Raw genomic sequence first — 18,648 nt, 5'->3', positions numbered from 1 at the left:
TCATGTTTCTGCAGTGCGGTTCAAGATATGCATCATGACCGTAACAGCCCAGTTTATTCCAGCAAACTTCAACACCAGGACACATTCAGCGAGCGTCTGTGGCAGTTCAGTGCAACGATCTGCATCTTACCCACAGCTAACCACTCACAATTCAGTTTAACCAGCCACTGAATGCGTTAAAATAACACTGTGCACAAAAATAACTACCTAAACTCATTATATAACCCTAAGTTAATTATTATTCTAAACAAAACTCCAATGAAGCTACTATGGCTGCATCTTAAATCCCATACTCTCAGACATCAACTTTTTAGGATGTCATTTGGACGTCAATTTTTTTTTTTTTTTTTTTTACATTTTCCTGTTTTTCTTTAACTGGTTTATTTAAGGTAGCTGAATCAAGTTATTTCTTTATGCATACATGCATTTTTGCTTGTATATGTTTATTTATTTGGAAATGCAATTTGTGGGAAATTATACTGTAGTTCAGAAAATAATTTCATGGTAGCATATATTAGACCTATCCTCCTTATTTCTAATTTAAAAAAAAAAAGAACCAACATCAGTTAAAGGACAGGTGATGACAACTCTCTATCAAGCGCTTTGGATTTCAACCAAAGAGACAAAAACCAGTCAACATCACTCTGATTGAGGTCGAGGCAGCACATCATCATAACCCAGCCAGTAAACGCCGCTCTGATTGGCCGAGGCAATGCGACTTCGCACGAGTGTTCAGCTTTTCAGTCTGCATCGGCAAATTTATTTTTGAATAAAGATGAAAATGGTGATATTGAATTGTGATTTATTTGTGATAACAGTAAACCCTGCCTACTTTGAGTCGATTGCCCATCTTAATTGAGATCGACATTGACTATAGGTCTGTAAGACTGCTGAGGCAGACCAGCTTAAAATATAACCTTACTTTTAAACCTTTTTGACATCCTAACAACAAACAAAGTACTGCGTAACAGAGTGCATCGGAGGAGTGCAAGAATTACAAATACTGTGTATTAGGAATATAACATCAATGTTCTACATCTGCCTTGTTGTCATTGTCACATGACCACATGACCAAGAGACATTTTTAATGTCATATTAATGTTAAAAGCAGTGTGCTGCTCAATATTTTTCTGGATTATCTCTCACTTTTGATCAATTTAATGCATCCTTGCTGAATAAATGTATGAATCAATTACATAAACCCTACTGATTCCAAACTTTTGAATGGTATGCACTTTGTGTATATATATATATCAGATCAGATTATATTTTTTTTACTTTTTAAGATATAATTCTCCCGTAAATAGTGTAATTAGCCACGTTTTGATAGTAGCTGGCAGTGAAGATAATATATATTTTTAAACAGCTAGACTGTCGAACGCTTCTAGTAAGTCACAGTAGACAGCAGAGAGCAAGGCAGCTCACCAGGCTTTGAAACAGAAAAAGAGACACTGGCCCAGGTATTTGAACAGGATGAATGGCTTCGATGCGGCAGGTATAATGAGGCTCGCTAAAGGATCATCTCTCAGAAACAGACTTCGTTGGTCTGGCCACTTGTTAACAAGCTTCAGCGAGGAGGACTCCGGCTCTTTTGTTCATCCCCGCCAGCTTCCACACACAGGCAGCGGCTAATTGGCTGTTAGATATATTGTTCACCTCACAACTGAGATGAACCTATCAGAGGATGTAATGAATGACAGAGCATAGCCTGCTCTCAAATCAACTCCGATGACAGAGACCCCTCTGAAAAGAGAGAGGAATATGTATCCCGATGATGGCTTTGACAGTGGATTCTGCTCCTGCAGTCTGTATACAGTCTGTACGCTGCAATAAGGTGGAAGTGAACTAGCAAATGCATTATTTCAGATGAGCTGTGTTTAACTCTGCATGACTGCAAGTGATTACTCCTGTGGCGCAATCTCAATTACTTTTCTGTGTGTGTGTGTGTGTCAGTCTGCATGTGTAAGCGCTCTATCTCTCTCTTCTCCAGCAATTTTCGACGTGAGAGCATCCCAAGCGATGCACGCGAGCGACCTATAAGACAATAATAGCCTATTCTATTTAAATGTATAATTTAAATTAATAATGCATTTGTATTCATCGACACTGTCATGTTCAGATTGAGTTTCACTGTGGTTTACTCAAAGCCATCTCGTCTGTTACTGGCACCACAAACACAAATCGACGTCAGGATTGATGTTGTCGATGAAAGCTTCATATAAATCTGCCTCAAAATATGAGAGATGTAGTGAAGGATCCCGCATTTTCCATTGCTCATCTTCTTTACTGTGTACTGTCAAAATGTGGACAGTCAGGCTTGCGCTTTCAAATGTTAGAAATATGAACACACCCTTTATGAAGCAATATTGAAAAAAACAATCCCAAAATATCTGTCTTTTAATTGGTGTGAAATATAATTTAAGGTTTTCAAACCAGCATACAGTAGTTACCACCACTGACAGGTTACTTTGGCTGCATGTTTCACTGTTTATTACTATTATCTGTTATTTATTTATTTTTACTTATTATTATTATTATTATTATTCAATGTTTATCTAGAAAAAAACAACAACAGAAAATATTTAGAAAAAAATAATTCTCAGTCATTTATATAAATATTTTTTTTAATGTAATTTTTTATTTTAATTTTTTTTTTTTTTTTTTTGTTTGTGATTAGTTTAACTATAAAACAACATCTGGTCTCAAACTAGTTGCACCTACTGGCAGATTTTTCATAATTTTTTGTTTGAAACATTTTTATTTAATTAAGTTAAATAAATAATAATTATAATAATTTTAAAGTTATATGTCCAACATTTTGTAAACACAGCTTTAACCTTTTTTTAAATAATTAGAAAATAAAACAGCATAAGACTTAAATTGACCTCCTAGGTCTGTCGATTAATATTTTCTGAAGTTTATGGACCTACTTTGATCAGGTAAGTTCTCGTTATTTAGCAGTTTCAATTCCAATTTTGTGTAGAAATATCATCCACACTACTTTCTTTTCACATAAAATGGCATTTCTCTTGGTCAGGGCAGGGGTATCAAACTCAATTCCTAACCAAAAGGTCCCGTCCCCTTTTGTTCAAACGCTACTGGACTCGGGCCCTCCAGGAAACGAGTTTCTCAGTTTGACTCTCCTTCTCTCGGTGTAATGCGCACACTTACTCTTGTTGCAGTTGTTCTCCCCCTCCAGTAGAGGGCTCCAGGGTGGGTCTCCCTGGCTGGCAAAGTGTCTCATGTGCAGGTAACTGATGGTGAGGCGGATGATGGAGGCCTTGTCCAGCTGGCTGGTAATTGCCCCGGGGAGCGGAAGCATCTTGGCCAGCTCAAAGAACTCAAAGTTCTCCTTACCCCGCCGAGAACGAGCTGCATTGCGCGACTTCTCCTTCCTCATGTTCTGCAAGCTGGGAAAAAGTAAGACAGAATGGAAAAGAAAAGAAGAGAAGCGAAGGAGAAAGGATGACAGTGATTAGACAATGTTAATGTAGAAGGACGTCAAGGCAAGTTAGTGTTGTTTGATTACTGACTGATGTGTATTCCTCATAACATAAAGGGTGTGAGAAACTGATATATTATTTTATATATGCAATATGTAATATTATATATTTATCATAACAATACACACTCACCTAAAGGATTATTAGGAACACCTGTTCAGTTTCTCATTAATGCAATTATCTAATCAGCCAATCACATGGCAGTTGCTTCAATGTATTTAGGGGTGTGGTCCTGGTCAAGACAATCTCTTGAACTCCAAACTGAATGTCAGAATGGGAAAGAAAGGTGATTTAAGCAATTTTGAGCATGGCATGGTTGTTGGTGCCAGAGGGGTCGGTCTGAGTATTTCACAATCTGCACAGTTACTGGGATTTTTCTAGAGAACCATTTCTAAAAAATGCCTCGTTGATGCTAGAGGTCAGAGGAGAATGGGCTATCCTATCAATTCGGGGCAACATTTCTAAAGAATGCTTGCAGCACCTTGTTAAATCAATCCCACGTAGAATTAAGGCAGTTCTGAAGGCGAAAGGGGGTCAAACACAGCATTAGTATGGTGTTCCTAATAATCTTCTAGGTGAGTGTAGAATATCTAATAATATAACATATAATAAATGGTTTAGTGACTCCAGGACTTTCCAACAAAATAGTTGGCAGACACAAAGTTACGTTACGCATTATGCTTTCAGATAATATTGCATCACTTTTAGCCGAATAAGAAATAATAAAGATGTTTAGTTGCCATTTCTCTCTGCTTATACATACTGGTCAGAAATTATGAGATTAACGGTGGTCATTTTATTATTCTGCATTTTTTATTATTTATTTTGTATAACCCTTGTTTCAAATATAAAAAAATAAAAAAAAGATGCTTTCTGCTTAATAAAAACATTTAACAGAAAATATTTTAATAATTTGTTATGAATTCAATACATCTAAAATATTTATACAAACCGATAATTCAATCTTTTATATAATCTAATATTCTATTACATGACACTTATTTTATATATATATATGGCTCATAAATGTCATATGTCATTTTTTTTTTCTTTGTTTCCGTGTTCATTATTTCAGCCTCATTTGTATGTAAAAAAAAATACAGAATTCATGCAAGTTGGGCGTTTTCCTTTGAACCAATATGATTCTTCAAAACACCCTTAATAGTCCCCAATAATTAATAATTACAACAAGTTGTCTACAATTAGTTCTAATGTTGCAATGAAACAGAAGTAGCCAGATACTTTCTTCCAACTGACAAAAAGTAAGGTTGGAACATTCATTGGTTGTTGATCGGACGAAGGAACATCTTAATGCAAGCTTGCAGTTGACTGTGAGAAAAGGGCAGGTTTTAAGCACAGAATATTGAGTTGAAAAAGTAATCATAAAATGAAACGTGCATAAATGTGCATAAAAAAACGTGCATTTAGAAAACAGGGCGAATTTATTTATTTAGTATGATTTTTTTTTTTTGGAGATCGCCAGTAAGCGTCAAGCTGTCACTCTAGATCTCTTTTGATCCCATCAGCTGTTCTCCAGACATCTCAGAGAATGATGGCTGATCTGTGATCAGGTTTACCAGCGTCCAATGCCTGCATTTCTTTTCAAGGCTCTCTCCTGGGTGGTGAGCCCCAGTCTTGATTGAGGGATCGATGGAGGGAGGGGTTGTCTCGGGGGCAGGCCCAGGTAGCTGTCACTCTGATTGGATATCGACTCGCTCTCAATGGGGCCTGAGTGGAGGAATTATGTTGTCACGGCCACTCTACAATTTGTGACTGCGCTGCGAGACGGAGCCGAACGCGCCTCTCTCGCTCTTTCTGTGTCTGTGACATTGATTCTCATTCATCCTGCAGATGCAGGGCAGTATGAGCTCGGGAGGGAGGGAAGGCGAGGAAAAAATGTGTGTGTGTTGTGAGAGAAGAGGGCGACCCACAGAATGAAAGGGAACCGCCAAAAAGCACACACAAAAGAGTCAGCCCTTCAAATTGAAAATGGACTAATTTATTTGTTTAAACAAGACCCTGTTGTGTTTTAAGGACCGAGTGTGTAAATCAGCAAACTTTTGTGATTCAGCATTTTAACATTTTAGTTTATGTGTGTTTGTCTACATCAGGGTTTCCCAAAGGAGGGTTTGTGAGCTGATGAAAAGCTAATAATTAATTATATTCACTAGCTTAGTGCAGTTATCAAATCTAAAGCTGTGATTTAATTAAATAAATTGATAGTCTGATGCACTGCATTTGATTTGTTTTTTCCTCATCGTCTGAGAACATGTCGGTTCACAGTAAACTCAACAAACTCTAATTCTGCTCGTGCTGCAAGTTTTACATGCATTTGGGAACGCGGCATATGCAAAAAAGATGTACTACTTTATGATACTGCATTTCAGCAGTGTTCTGCCAGAATAAAGACTTGAGGATGGGAAATGCTTAAAGCTTGAGTTTGAATGTTTGCAAGTGGATTTAAGACACATTAACTTTTAGTGTTACAGTAGTTAAAAGTATTATCAATTTTTTACTTTTCTAGTAATATATTTCTATCTGCATTTTTGTAATTACAGTTAAAATAATTATTATTATTATTTCAAGAAATTATAAGTATTATAAAAAAATTGGTAAAACACTTGTGTGGATGTAATGTGGACTGAGGCCCTGTGAGATTTCTCTGTGTGTAAACAGCATTGTTCAAGTAAAAAAGTCTCCGAGCACATCTCATTGTTGTACTAAGATGGCCCTGGAGGCTTCAGTCAATACAGAGCCATTGATTCTGTTGAGTTTTATATCCTCCACAGCTGAGCAGACATTAATAATTCTACTAAAACTTAGTTAATCTCCTGCTAATGGATCCAAACCAAGGGCTTACACTGAGCCGAGGCAGGAGCCAAAGCGCAAAAGAGAAATGGAATTGTTAGCTACTGTATGTGTTCGGGAAGACTGTTCATTTGATGCATCAAAGTGTGTGTGTGTGTGTGTGTGTGTGTGTGTGTGTGCATGTGTGTGTGTGTGTGTCTGTGCGTGCATGTGTGTGGAATGTCTCAAAGTAATATTTTCTTGTTGAGTTTCACACTGTCTTCCATGTTTTAATTTTAACATTAAACTTGTGTTTTGTAGTTATGAATGAAATTGATTAGACTTTCTTTTTTTCCATTTTTCCATTTTTCTTTTTTTTTTTTTTGAGTATTAAAATTTTATTAAATCATAAAGGAACAATTCTAATTTGGTGGGGGAAAAAAGAAATTTGGTTTAAAAAGAAAGATTTCACGGGACCCCTTAAAAAATACATTTTTGTTGACAAGGTGTTAAATTCTATCATGATTTCAATTAATTAGCCTTTTTGATTACTAAAATCTAATTTAACCATAGAAATTAAAAAAAAGAAAATAATCCATGAATAAAATGAGAAAAGAAAGAAGTGTCTTTGATGTTTGTGTGAAGGTGTGTTTGTCCTCACCAGGGTAAGGTGGGTGGTTTGGCGAGGAGCCCCTGTAGGAAGTCCCACTCCACGCTCACACACTTTCCCTCGCTGACGAACGGCATGGCCGCCATCACGCCCCCTATGGGCCGCCACCTCTAACTCAGGCTGTGATTGGCCGAGGCTATGTCAGTCCGAGACCCCCAACAGAAGAGCTGAAAGACAACAGAACAAAAGGAAGAGAGAAATGAGTATCGAAATAAACTGCTATGACTGGAACTAGATTTTTACATTTTATGATGGACGACTGTGTTCTGAGAGTTTTTTTGCAAACTCATATGCCGATCTGGGAGGCAGATCAGTTGTGCGAATCGGCATAGACCACAAAATGTGTCGAGTCAGAGTCAAGACTGATTTCAGATGCTGTCCTGAGTCTGGTCTTGAGTCCTACAACAGTGAATAATAGTATTACTTGCCTTAACAAACACCTCCGATAAATTCATATAATCCATTTAAAGGGGGGGTGAAATGCTATTTCATGCATAGTGAGTTTTTTACACTGTTAAAGAGTTGGATTCCCATGCTAAACATGGACAAAGTTTCAAAAATTAAGTTGTACGTTTGAAGGAGTATTTCTGTTCCAAAAATACTCCTTCCGGTTTGTCACAAGTTTCGGAAAGTTTTTTTTTGAGTATGGCTCTGTGTGACGTTAGATGGAGCGGAATTTCCTTATATGGGTCCTAAGGGCACGTCTGCCGGAAGAGCGTCAACGGAGTTGTGCAACTGTTTTTGTTTGTTGCCTGCATTTCGAAGATGCTTGTTTTACAAACAAGGCCCAGTTTGACGCCGGATTTGCGTATCGTTTATTTCTTAAGGATGATGCAGTCCCAACGAAAAAGGATCACAATCTTGTGTTGGAACCGCAGGCGGTGAGTAAAACTGCTTCAAATATCTCTGTGTTGTTAACTTAGCTATCGGCGCGTAAGCACATCAAGTAAACAACATGCGATGATGTCATCAAACTGCACTTTACACATGTACAGCTTAAAAAAAAAAAAAGACGACAAAGTGGAACTTAGTCATTTTCCAAAACCGCTAAGCAAATATATACAGTTTTAGTACATACCACATAGAGACGCCTTTGCTGATGCTGCTCTTGTTAAATTTCAGCCTCTGGATCTGATTCTGGATCATAAATATATGCTTAATCTGACTGTTAGCCATGGTTTGTTTTGGATGGTTTTTTTTCCTCACGGTAATGTCACAGCTTCCACATGCTCTCAACGCAAAAGCCTACTGGCGCTCGTGATTCTTTAGCTCCGCCCACACGTCACGCCTCCAGCCGGTCGTGTTTTTCCGGGAAAAAAAATCTTTCTCTTATGAATATAATAAAACTAAATACTTTTTGGAGTTATGAAGGATGCAGTACTACTCTATAGGTACTCAAGATTAACAGGATATTGAGTGAAAACGAGCATTTCACCCCCCCCCCCCCCCCCTAAATTCATATAATCCATTTAATTTCCAAATTACATTAACTGAGTTTTTGAAAGAGCAGCAAACACTTTTTACTATTATTAAAATATATGGTTGAAAGTATAGGCTTATAATACATGACATATCCACGCAGTATCTTACAAGCACAAGTGTGTTTCAAATATGCTACAGACAATTTTAAAATATTGATTCTAGGGGTGTCAACGAGTAAGGATTTTCATAGTCATATCAGAATTTTCAAATCTTGCAGATATTTGACTGATAGTCGAATCATATGTTTGGGGGCGGGGCTAAATACATTGAGTCAAGTCAGAGTCAGACATTCGACAGCCATAATTACTGACGTTAACAGACAGGGAAAATGTGTAATGAACGCCTCGCAGATACAAATGGGTGAAATAATGTTTTTATGTTTTGATTAAGATTTGATTTTGATTAAAAATTATGATTTGAGCGCTCACATATAGTCAAAATGCAGGCAAACGTACCGTTTTGGAACAAATCAGTTGAATGAATGATTCAATGACTCACTAATTCATTTAGAAATAATCTAGTCTATCAGTGCTTTGAATGAAAACCGTCAGCCTGTTCATTCTTGACATTCAGTGTTTTTGTATGCATTGGTTTAAAGAACGATTCAATGACTCATTCATAATGCACATCAGCCAAATTTCAGTTTCCGACCTCACTTGTCGTGAAGCACAAAAGAAGTAAAACAGCATTTACATGTTATCAAAAAGCTGTTTAAATTTTTATATACTGCATTGGTGTTCATCAGACAGTACCAAATATAAGAGTACACAGACAAGTGAGCCGGTTCCAGATTCTTCCTTTGCTATTCACTGTCTCTTATCAAAACAGCCTGTTCTAGAGTGTCTTACAGTTAACAACTTGTGACAATACAAGCAATAAAGCAGTTGAGATATGCAATAGAGAATATGTGGGTATACTGTATGTATATTTATAAAGCTAGACATATTTATATATCCAACTTTACAAAAAGAGCTGGGCAATAATATAGATATTTTTTGTGATTAAATTAAAAACAATATAAAATCAGACAGTTAACTCTACTAAACAGTGTGTATCGCTTTATGTATGTGAGAATGTGACATACATGCAACTTTATATATAAAGCTGTGTTTACATTTTGCAACAGTGTAAACACTCGAGCAGTTTGTATATAGTACATATCACTTAAAGCTGCGGTAGGGAACTTTTGACGCTCTAGCGGTTAATAAACAGAACTGCTTGCGTCTTGCGGAAGAACATTGTTGCCGGAACTACTTCTCTCTGTTTATGTCTATGAAGAATCACAAAGGTACTGGGTTACTCCGCCGCGGTTCCCCCGAAGCAATCTAAAATAGTCCGAATATAAACACTTATTATAGGTGCACCCTAGTGATTCAGGACAAGCTAAAAACACAGTTTGGAAAATGTATTCATGGTGTACTCGCTTATTATATAGATTTTTTTTACATTTTGAACACAAACAAAGTTACGGACCGCAGCTCTGATTGGTGGTTTCTTAACGGGAGCGATGTATGCAAATGGCAATGTCAGGACATAATGACAGGTTTAATATATTTTTACAAAAGTTGCCTACTGCAGCTTTAATGCTGGTATGTACCAGTTTGGATATACAGTGTTATTATTATTACTATCTTTTCTCTTTAAATCCAACTGGTCTTGTGGATGTAAAGTACAGAAAATCCCAAATAACAAACCCACACAAAAACAGACTCCATTTCCGTGAGTTTCCAGGGCTTTTTGGCCTCAGTGCTCGTCTTTATGACATTTAAAGGGCCAGTGTGCCCTCCGGCAGCGTGATGCCATACCCACAGGCGTGAATTGCCCGCTGGCCAGCTCTGGGTAGATCACAACACAGCCCTTACACTACCACTTTGACCTGACCTGGCACAGTACAAACACACAAACAGCACAAAGTCAGCGGATTCATCATATGCGTCCATGCCACCTCTGGCACAACATGAACTTGTATAAAGCCCTGTTCATTTCAGGTGAGCCCAAGACAAGTACCATTACATCATAGCTCACAACAGCTTAGCATGAGCTGCAGAGACTGTATGAGGTGTGCTTTAATGTCCTTGTTAGCTTAAAACAATTATTTGACCCTGTTCTGATGCCCAGGAGAGAATTTTAATACAATAAAAAAATATATAGGTGTAGAATCAATTTTAACTCAGAAATTGTTAGCAAATTTCACAAATAATTAAAAAGAATTGGCAAATAACACATTCAACTGTGGCCAAATGGTGACATTTCATGCTTCTCAGATTGTTCTTCTAGATGACGATGTCTAAATGAAACATCAGAACTCTTAAATTACTGATAAATTGATATGAAACAACACTTGCACCAGATTTTGCACATATAAGAGATCAGAAGCATGCACGGACAAGTACATGTGAAGAAGTGCTATCAGCATTAGGAGCTGTACCACACACACATCCTGGTCTTTAGCCTATCGCGCCTCATCTAATCGCGTGCAGGATCTCTGCAGACATAATGGAGGTCCTGTCCAGCATAATTGTTCAATTAACTCTGTAACCTTGATGCAAGGTGTGTCCATTCATGCCCTTCACAAACAGACAATGGTATCAGAGAAGGTCACGGTCTGCTGTGAAATTCAACCATAAAGTGACTTTCCACATCCGTACTGAGAAAGAGAGGCAGTGTCCTCCACTGAAGGACTGGACTTTTACAGGATAAACATTTTTGGAAGTGTTAGAGTTGCTTCATATATTTGTGAAAGTACTTGGTCAATCGATATGCTTTTTGCAATTTTAAATTATTTACCATTTTACCATGTTTTCTAGGCATTTCTCTAGGCATTACTCATTTAAGTCAATGGATTCCAATGCAACTAGCTCTGGAATGCACTTACTTTCATTGTATGAACAGATTTCTTTAAAATAACTTATTTTTTCTGTTCTGCAGAAGAAGGAAAATCATTCAGGTTTGGAAATGTCGTTTTAGCCCTTCTCGCATACTCTGTAAAAATGATTGTGCAATTTAATTATCTCAATGACATTCTGCATTAGATTCGGTTCGAACAGAGCCAGTACAATGGACAACTGTATGGATAAAAAAAAAAAAAAAAACTTATTTAAACTTTAAAACATTTTATAATCCCAAAGACTTCAATGAAATACAAGTGTGTGTTTGTGTGTGTTTACATAAATCAACAAATTTGGAAAAAAAAAACCATGAGTATTTTATAATATTTCATATTTTAAGTAACTTTCATTTTCATATTTGTTCGTTTTAATTTCGTTCAATATTTCTATTTAGCTTTATTTGTACTTCATTTGTAGTTTTAGTCATTTTACAACTTTTTTAATTTACAGTTATTTCAAGTTTTTTTTTTTTTTTACATTCAATAATTAATTTAAATTACAGGCTTTTTAAAAAATAGTTTTAGTGAAAGATAACAGAATAGGTAAACAATGACAGAATTTGTCTTTTTTTATACTAATATTGTTTTAATAGCAACAAGGGTGTGGATCCTAATTGCAGCGTGTGTGAACTTTGTGTGGCTTGTATGCGGTGTTATTTGGCTCAAGCCGGGGTACGAGAGCAAACCAAGCCTGGGTGTGTGTTTGGATGAGCCTGTGGCTGTTTGTTTTCAGAGGGGATGGTTAATTAGGGCCTCCAGCTGTCAGAGGTTCGTTAGTGCGCTCCACCCCCTCCCTATGGAGCCACCAAATTGGGAAAATGAACACATTTAAGCCAGTCTGCACGGAGACAATACACCACATACACACAAACTTCCTCTCTCTTCTCTCTCCCGACAACATTTATTGGTCCCACATTTCCAGAGCAGATGTAACACTGCCATTCCATCCTAAATGTCACATGCAGTGGTATGAGGATGCGTGAAGGACCTCAGGAACGCTCTGGATTATTCATTTCTCGTAATGCAGGGTGACTCTGGTGACTTTAACCTTTGAATGCCTTTGACAGAAGAAGAAAACCATTCCTGTATGTGGCCACCGGGCACTTTCTCTCGCACGTTCCTGGCACCCGCCTCCTTTTTCTTAATAAATCTAAACAGCAAACAGCTGCGGCGGGCCAGTCACATCACACAGCTCTCTAGCCATAACTGTCGAGAGTAGGGTGACCATATGAGCCATTTTCACAGGACGTATCCTTGCCAGGATTTTTATATTGACTGAAATATCCAGATTTTGGCTGTTTGTGCTGTGCAGATCGATCATTGTATGACATTCATAAGAGCTATAGAGAGCAGAGCTGATGGCTCCTTATTTATTAAAATCACTCTCTTGGTACTTTGGTGTCACGCAGTGATCGGTGCACAGCGACGCTTCAAGTTGAATGAACAAATAAACACCTAACATGTACGTGTATTTGCATTGCTTTGACCGTTCTCTGTAGATCACACCTTCTAACACACCACGATCGGTTGATTATGTACCATACCTGCATGTTATTGGTCAAACTACTTTGGATGTTTTAGGCAATATAGAAATCTTGGCAAGGACGCGTCCTGGGAAAATGGCTCTTATGGTCACCCTAGTCTAGAGGTTAATCTGACACTGAGAGATCGACTACTGATGCTGAAATCCATCATCCATCCAATCCATTGGTCTGCAGCACCAACTCACCCAAAAATAACAGTTCAGTCATCCTTTACTCATCTTTTACTCTTCATTTACTCATGAAACACATTCATCAAATGGCTTCAGAATATTTGAAGTCGGAAAGCTAAACTTCAGAGAAAATGCATGGAAAACAAAAGAAATCTTTGACATTTTTCCATTTGTGTATTGCGGAAGAAAGCAATAGCAGTATGTAATGATAAGAAGGTGAAGACCTAGAATTAGTTTACCAGTACAATATCAAATTTAGTGCAGAATTTACAACTGCTAGTACATTTTACTAATAATGTGAAACAAGTTGAATTAAAGTGGAATTTTGAGTGAGAAAGAGTATTTTCTCGTTGTTTTCCCCTCACATGCCATATGCTGTCCTCTGACAATTTATTCTTCAAAAGTGAAAGTCAATCAATATCTTCCATATTCATTTACTGTTAATGTTCATTGTGGCTTGTCAACTGAACAGCAAATATCACTGCTTTAAAGTTCAACGCGTCGATTTCCAATGCAATTCTGTAAGTCCAGTTTGTTCTCTTGTAAAAACGGTTTAATTTCCAGCAAACTTTGGCTCAATTAATATCAGAAAAAAAAAAAAAGAAAGAAAAAAAAAAAAGTTATTGGTTGTCATTTCTGTAAGGGCTGCTAAAGTTGCAAAAACAAAGTATTTATGCCACTAAAACCATCCGAGAGAACAAAAGTCATCTTTAAAAGATTAACACAGAGTCATGAATAAAAGAAAATGTCAATAATTTCATTCCTCTCAGTCTTCGATGCATATCGAGGTAATATGTAATATAAATAACTGCAGAAATTATGTTATAGCTTGTAACAGTAAATTAAATTTGCTTTTGAAATTATTAATCCGATATCTTTGAAGTGCAAATAGTTCAGCAACACACACACACACACACACACACACATATATATACTGCATGTAGTTTTCCATCAATATATGGAGCTTTTTCTGCAGAATACTAATTTCTCTTCGCATCTCTCTGCATTTGAAGTCCAGCATTAGGAAGTCAGATGTTGTCTCGTTTTCTCTGAGCGCTGATAAATCAGCTCCGGTCAACAGCAGTTCTCTCTCCCCATCTCATTTAACTGGAGCTCTCTCTCTCTCTCTCTCGCTCTCGCTGGACACGGTTTGCTCTTGTGGTTTGCTGCTGACCTTGGCAGCTTCCCATCACTCCCAGTCCAAGGTTCCTCTCAAATCCTCCGAGCTGGAGGCTGCGTCTTCATCTTCACCTGCAGGCCCATTAATTATCAAATGGAATCAATACCCCATTTGATTAGATCAAACTGACCTTACACGCCCGACCCGCAGCGGTGAAGCAGAAAGCGGAACGGATGCTCGACTGGTCCCGGAGATCTTCCATTCATCATAACTTTTGTGTTTCTTTTTAGATTAAATTTTTAATTATCAAAACAGTGACTAACTGAAAGCTTGAGAGAGGAAAATACATGAGTAATTTTATGATTTCCTCAGCCCTTGCAACTCTAAGGACATACGCAATCATAAAACAGTGAGAAAATGAAGTGTTCACAAAGAATGATAACAGCATCTCTTTCTCTCTATGTATTGTACTTGTCTCTGTGTCTTGACATGTGTCTGGTCCAGATATTATATAAGATCTGCCATCATAAATCAGATATTTCAGTATGAATATGTCTTGTTCAGTTCCAAGACTGAATGATCTATATTTCAGTGAATCTGGTTGGATGTACACAATTTTATTTAGATTGTATTTAAATTGAAAGATTTGGAAATTGGAAAAATCTGCATTTCAAAATAGTAAAGACTTGCATTGTAGTTAACCGAATACTGCCTGATCTGACACACACACGGGTCCTGAAACACACACAGATTCACACAACCAGAGATGATGTCAGAGAAAAGTCTAGTCTATATCCAGCCATATTAGTGCACATTAGTGCATTTAAACATCTCTGTATCAAGCAGAGTACCATTTGCGAGTACAGTGAGGATACGAGGATTGTGCACTATTATGGATACATTTAGAGCGTGTGTTTTTCCCTTTTTTTCCCCACACGGACAACTCCAAATAATTTTATTGTCAAATAATAAAATTTTCCCCCAAAATGTTAATTTAATAACAAAAAAAGATATTTTTTCCCAATGTCTCAATCGAAAAATTAAAAAAAAAAAGTATATATATATATATATATATATATATATATATATATATATATATATATATATATATATATATATATATATAATTTTATATATATATATATATATATATTAAAAAAAAGTATATATATACATATATATATATATATATATATATATATATATATATAATTTTATATATATATATATATATATATATATATATATATATATATATATATATATATATATATATATGTTAATAGTTAGTTTTTTTGGGGGGTGAGATGCAACCTAAACATTTTCATGAGATACACCCTTGGTTTCAAAAATATACTGACTGTCAAAAACATATCTGAGTGTCGTAAGGTGCTCTCTCTCTCTCTCTCTCTCACTTGTGTGATGCTCATGTACAGGTTACGGATGATGAGTGATCATTTCAAGGCTGCAGTAGGTCAAAAGCAGTTCGTACGATCACATCTTCTTGACTGCAGAAGACTGAGAGGTCTGTGTATCGACAGGGGCTCTTGTTTGTGTGTGTGTGTTTATAAGGACATATTGATGTGTGTGTGTGTGTATGTTGAGTATATAAATATCCACGCGTGTCCCTGCAGAGCTGGGCGTGAGTGGCAGGAAGTGGTTATGTAAGGAGTCACCACGGGCTGTAGTGGACAGCCTGACCACAGATCAGGTCAACCAAGTGTGACACCAACAGCTTCTCACTGACACCTCGCTGACACTGTCTGTCACCAGGCCTGTCTGTCCCGCTCCAAGTGTGTGTGTGTTTGTGTGTGACGGCCTTTATGGTCCTATAGCTCCCTCGTACATACCTGCATAACTTCTATCAATTCTCTCTGCACCTTCTTTTCCGAGATGCCTCCAAATGCGGATATAGTCTTCGGATGTGTATGCATTACTAACAGGTCAGCTCGCTCTCAATAAAATGGCATTTTTGGGTCTGTGATTAATGCAGTTACAATATGTTAAATTATATTAACCATCAGTAACATGTTTTCTTCAGAAAACATAGTCCCGCCAGAATGTAAAAAATAAAAAAAATAAAAAGAAAGAAGAAAAAAAGAAAGAAAGACAATTTATCCTCGCAAAGATAAGCAATAAAAACTGTAAAAATAAATAAATAAATAAAATAAAATGTTTCAGGTAACCCAAAATGTGCTATATGTACTGTAGTAGGCTAACATCTAAATAAACAGCTTTTATTCAAGTGAAAAATATAATTTTACATGACTAAATAATGTTGCATTACTCTACATAATAACAGTAATTTTAAACCGGTAGCCTATGTTAGGTAGAAAATCATTTTCACTTTTACACTGTGTTCAGACAATTACATTTAAAGAGCAACCGGTAGATCTCCAGACTGATATGAAACCATTGACTGAAACACTCAACCAAAGCAAAATGATAACAGCAAGTAAACTTCCAACCTCCTAAGCCTAAAATGACAGAGTCCCGAGCAAGTTCTCTCACTTGTTGTGCTTTTCCTGGGCAACTGCTCCCATAGTAAGTCTGAAAGTGTCAAAATAATTCCTGCCCCGTGAATCCCAACTGTCCAGCATTGCTGTAAAACAAATAAACGAAGTGAATTTTCTGTTTATTAAGCAATCTAGCTGGAAAATAGACAGTATAAATGAAAATAGTACTTACACTTTACAATATAGTTATTTACCTTGTAACAACTTTGTAAGTACATAGTAAGTACAGAGTAATAATGAAAAATGGATTTAATGTAAAAAAAATTGTGGAGCTCCTTAAAAATACACAAATTAATATATAGAAATACAGTGATTTGGTTTAAGGTGATTTGATTGCAATTTAAAGCGTTGCCAATATCAAAAGAATTTAGCAAGATGCATGACAAAATAATAACAGTAAGATAAATTATTATTATTACAATTATTATTATAACTCTTCTTGTTACAATATGAATGATGCATTTTTTCAAGTTTGTAATTTTTTTTATTTTTCTTCACAAAAAGTAAAAAAAAAAAAAAAGTAGAACTGAATTAAAACATCTTTACAAACTATTTAGATTCTTTAACAATCCCATGCGAAGCCCAAACTGACTTATGAAGGAGAAGGTTAATATTTACCCGTGCTTTTCATTCCTAATATAAATCCAGTCATTTAGAAGAAGCTGTTCATTTCCAAAGACATCCGATAACAGAAGACGGCCGTCTCGCCGCTACCATTCACTCCCTTCCACACAACACGCCGTCCATGCACAGTGCCCTGATCTTGTAAAATCCACTAATTAAGTGAGAGATGATGTTTGAGAGCGAGCCGAGGCGGTTCGCACAATTAACCCCAGCGTTCCTCCCCTCCGTTCCCAATAGGGAGAAAGACAAGTGCACTTATGAGCAAAGTGTCTTTCCCAAAAACTTTCCCAGGAAGCCAAGCCTCCATGCATGCAGCCATCAACAAGTCTAAGAGGAGGAAGGAGAAACCCTTGGAATGGATCTACACCAGTGAGACTTCAAACTGTCAGATGTGCATGTGACAGTCTGGCATGTGGACGTCAACATGAACTAGAACAAGAGGAAGTTGTGTTTCCCACTACAAGGGGACTCACCTGATGTGCATGTCCTCCCAGCTGTTTCGGGGGCAGATGTTTCCCTCCTCCTCTTCCTCAGATGCCTCGGACCCGTCCGGATACCCGAACCGGTGACCCTCCCCTCCGCTAACTCTACATTCTAGGACCCTCGTGCTCCCACACACACTCACGAGGTGTGACAAGGGGGTCAGACGGGGCCAAGAACAATCCCAGCTGCCGGCACAAAAGAGCAGTCGAATACACAGCGGTCTGCTGCCACAAGAGTGTGTGTGTGTGTGTGTGTTTGTGGACTTCTGACCACGCTCTCACTCTCTCTCCTCCCTCACTTCCCAAGCGGGATCGCCTCTGATATGACTGGAGTGAGAGGATGCGAGTCTGTTTCCTTCTCTGGCGTGCTCCCCACTTTGGCTCTCTCTCTCGTTCCTCGTTGAGCTTCTTTTCTTTTAATTTCCTCTTGGGAAAGCTGCACACACCAGTCGTCTCTTCACCCGCTCCCCCTCTCTCTCTCTCTCTCTCTCCTCAATCACCAGTCAATATAAAAGAAATGCTTGTAGCCCCCCCCCCTCTCTCGTTCACACTCCCTCCTCCCCACTGCCCTCACTTTTCTTTCTCACTGTCAAAGCTGCCTTTCAGATGCTGATTAGCACACCGAGTAAAAGAGAGCGAGGGAGAGTGGAGTCATGGCTAGCGTTCGGCTAAGATTCCGTCACATTCGACGTGAACAACACTTCTTTCAGACAAACACACACTTTAGTCTCCGTCCTCAGCGTAACTGCTCTATTGATATCATCTCGCCCCAACGGGCTCATGCTAACAAACACTGAGCGAGTAAACCCTCCCCGGTTCATTCTTCTTGCCCTCAAACACTACTCAGAATATTGATACATCAC

The 18,648-nt window shown here is 37.6% G+C and overlaps 1 protein-coding gene across 1 annotated transcript in view; it reads right to left on the bottom strand.

Moving 5' to 3' along the window:
- The window catches only part of LOC113058591 (neuronal PAS domain-containing protein 1-like), a 50,673-nt gene extending 32,269 nt beyond the window's left edge, over positions 1–18,404 (bottom strand). The window contains exons 1-3 of the mRNA XM_026226623.1: positions 17,777–18,404; positions 6,952–7,127; positions 3,172–3,410 (exon numbers count right to left, since the gene is read on the bottom strand). Coding sequence (XP_026082408.1) covers positions 3,172–3,410; positions 6,952–7,046 — 334 coding nt within the window. The 5' untranslated portion in view covers positions 7,047–7,127; positions 17,777–18,404. The remainder of the gene's footprint in view (positions 1–3,171; positions 3,411–6,951; positions 7,128–17,776) is intronic.
- Between the last annotated feature and the right edge of the window lie 244 nt (positions 18,405–18,648).

This window comes from Carassius auratus, chromosome 40 (assembly GCF_003368295.1).
Source record: "Carassius auratus strain Wakin chromosome 40, ASM336829v1, whole genome shotgun sequence".
Taxonomy (NCBI): Eukaryota; Metazoa; Chordata; class Actinopteri; order Cypriniformes; family Cyprinidae; genus Carassius; species Carassius auratus.
Note: the sequence above shows the minus strand (reverse complement) of the source record. Positions and strands in the feature narration are given on the sequence as shown.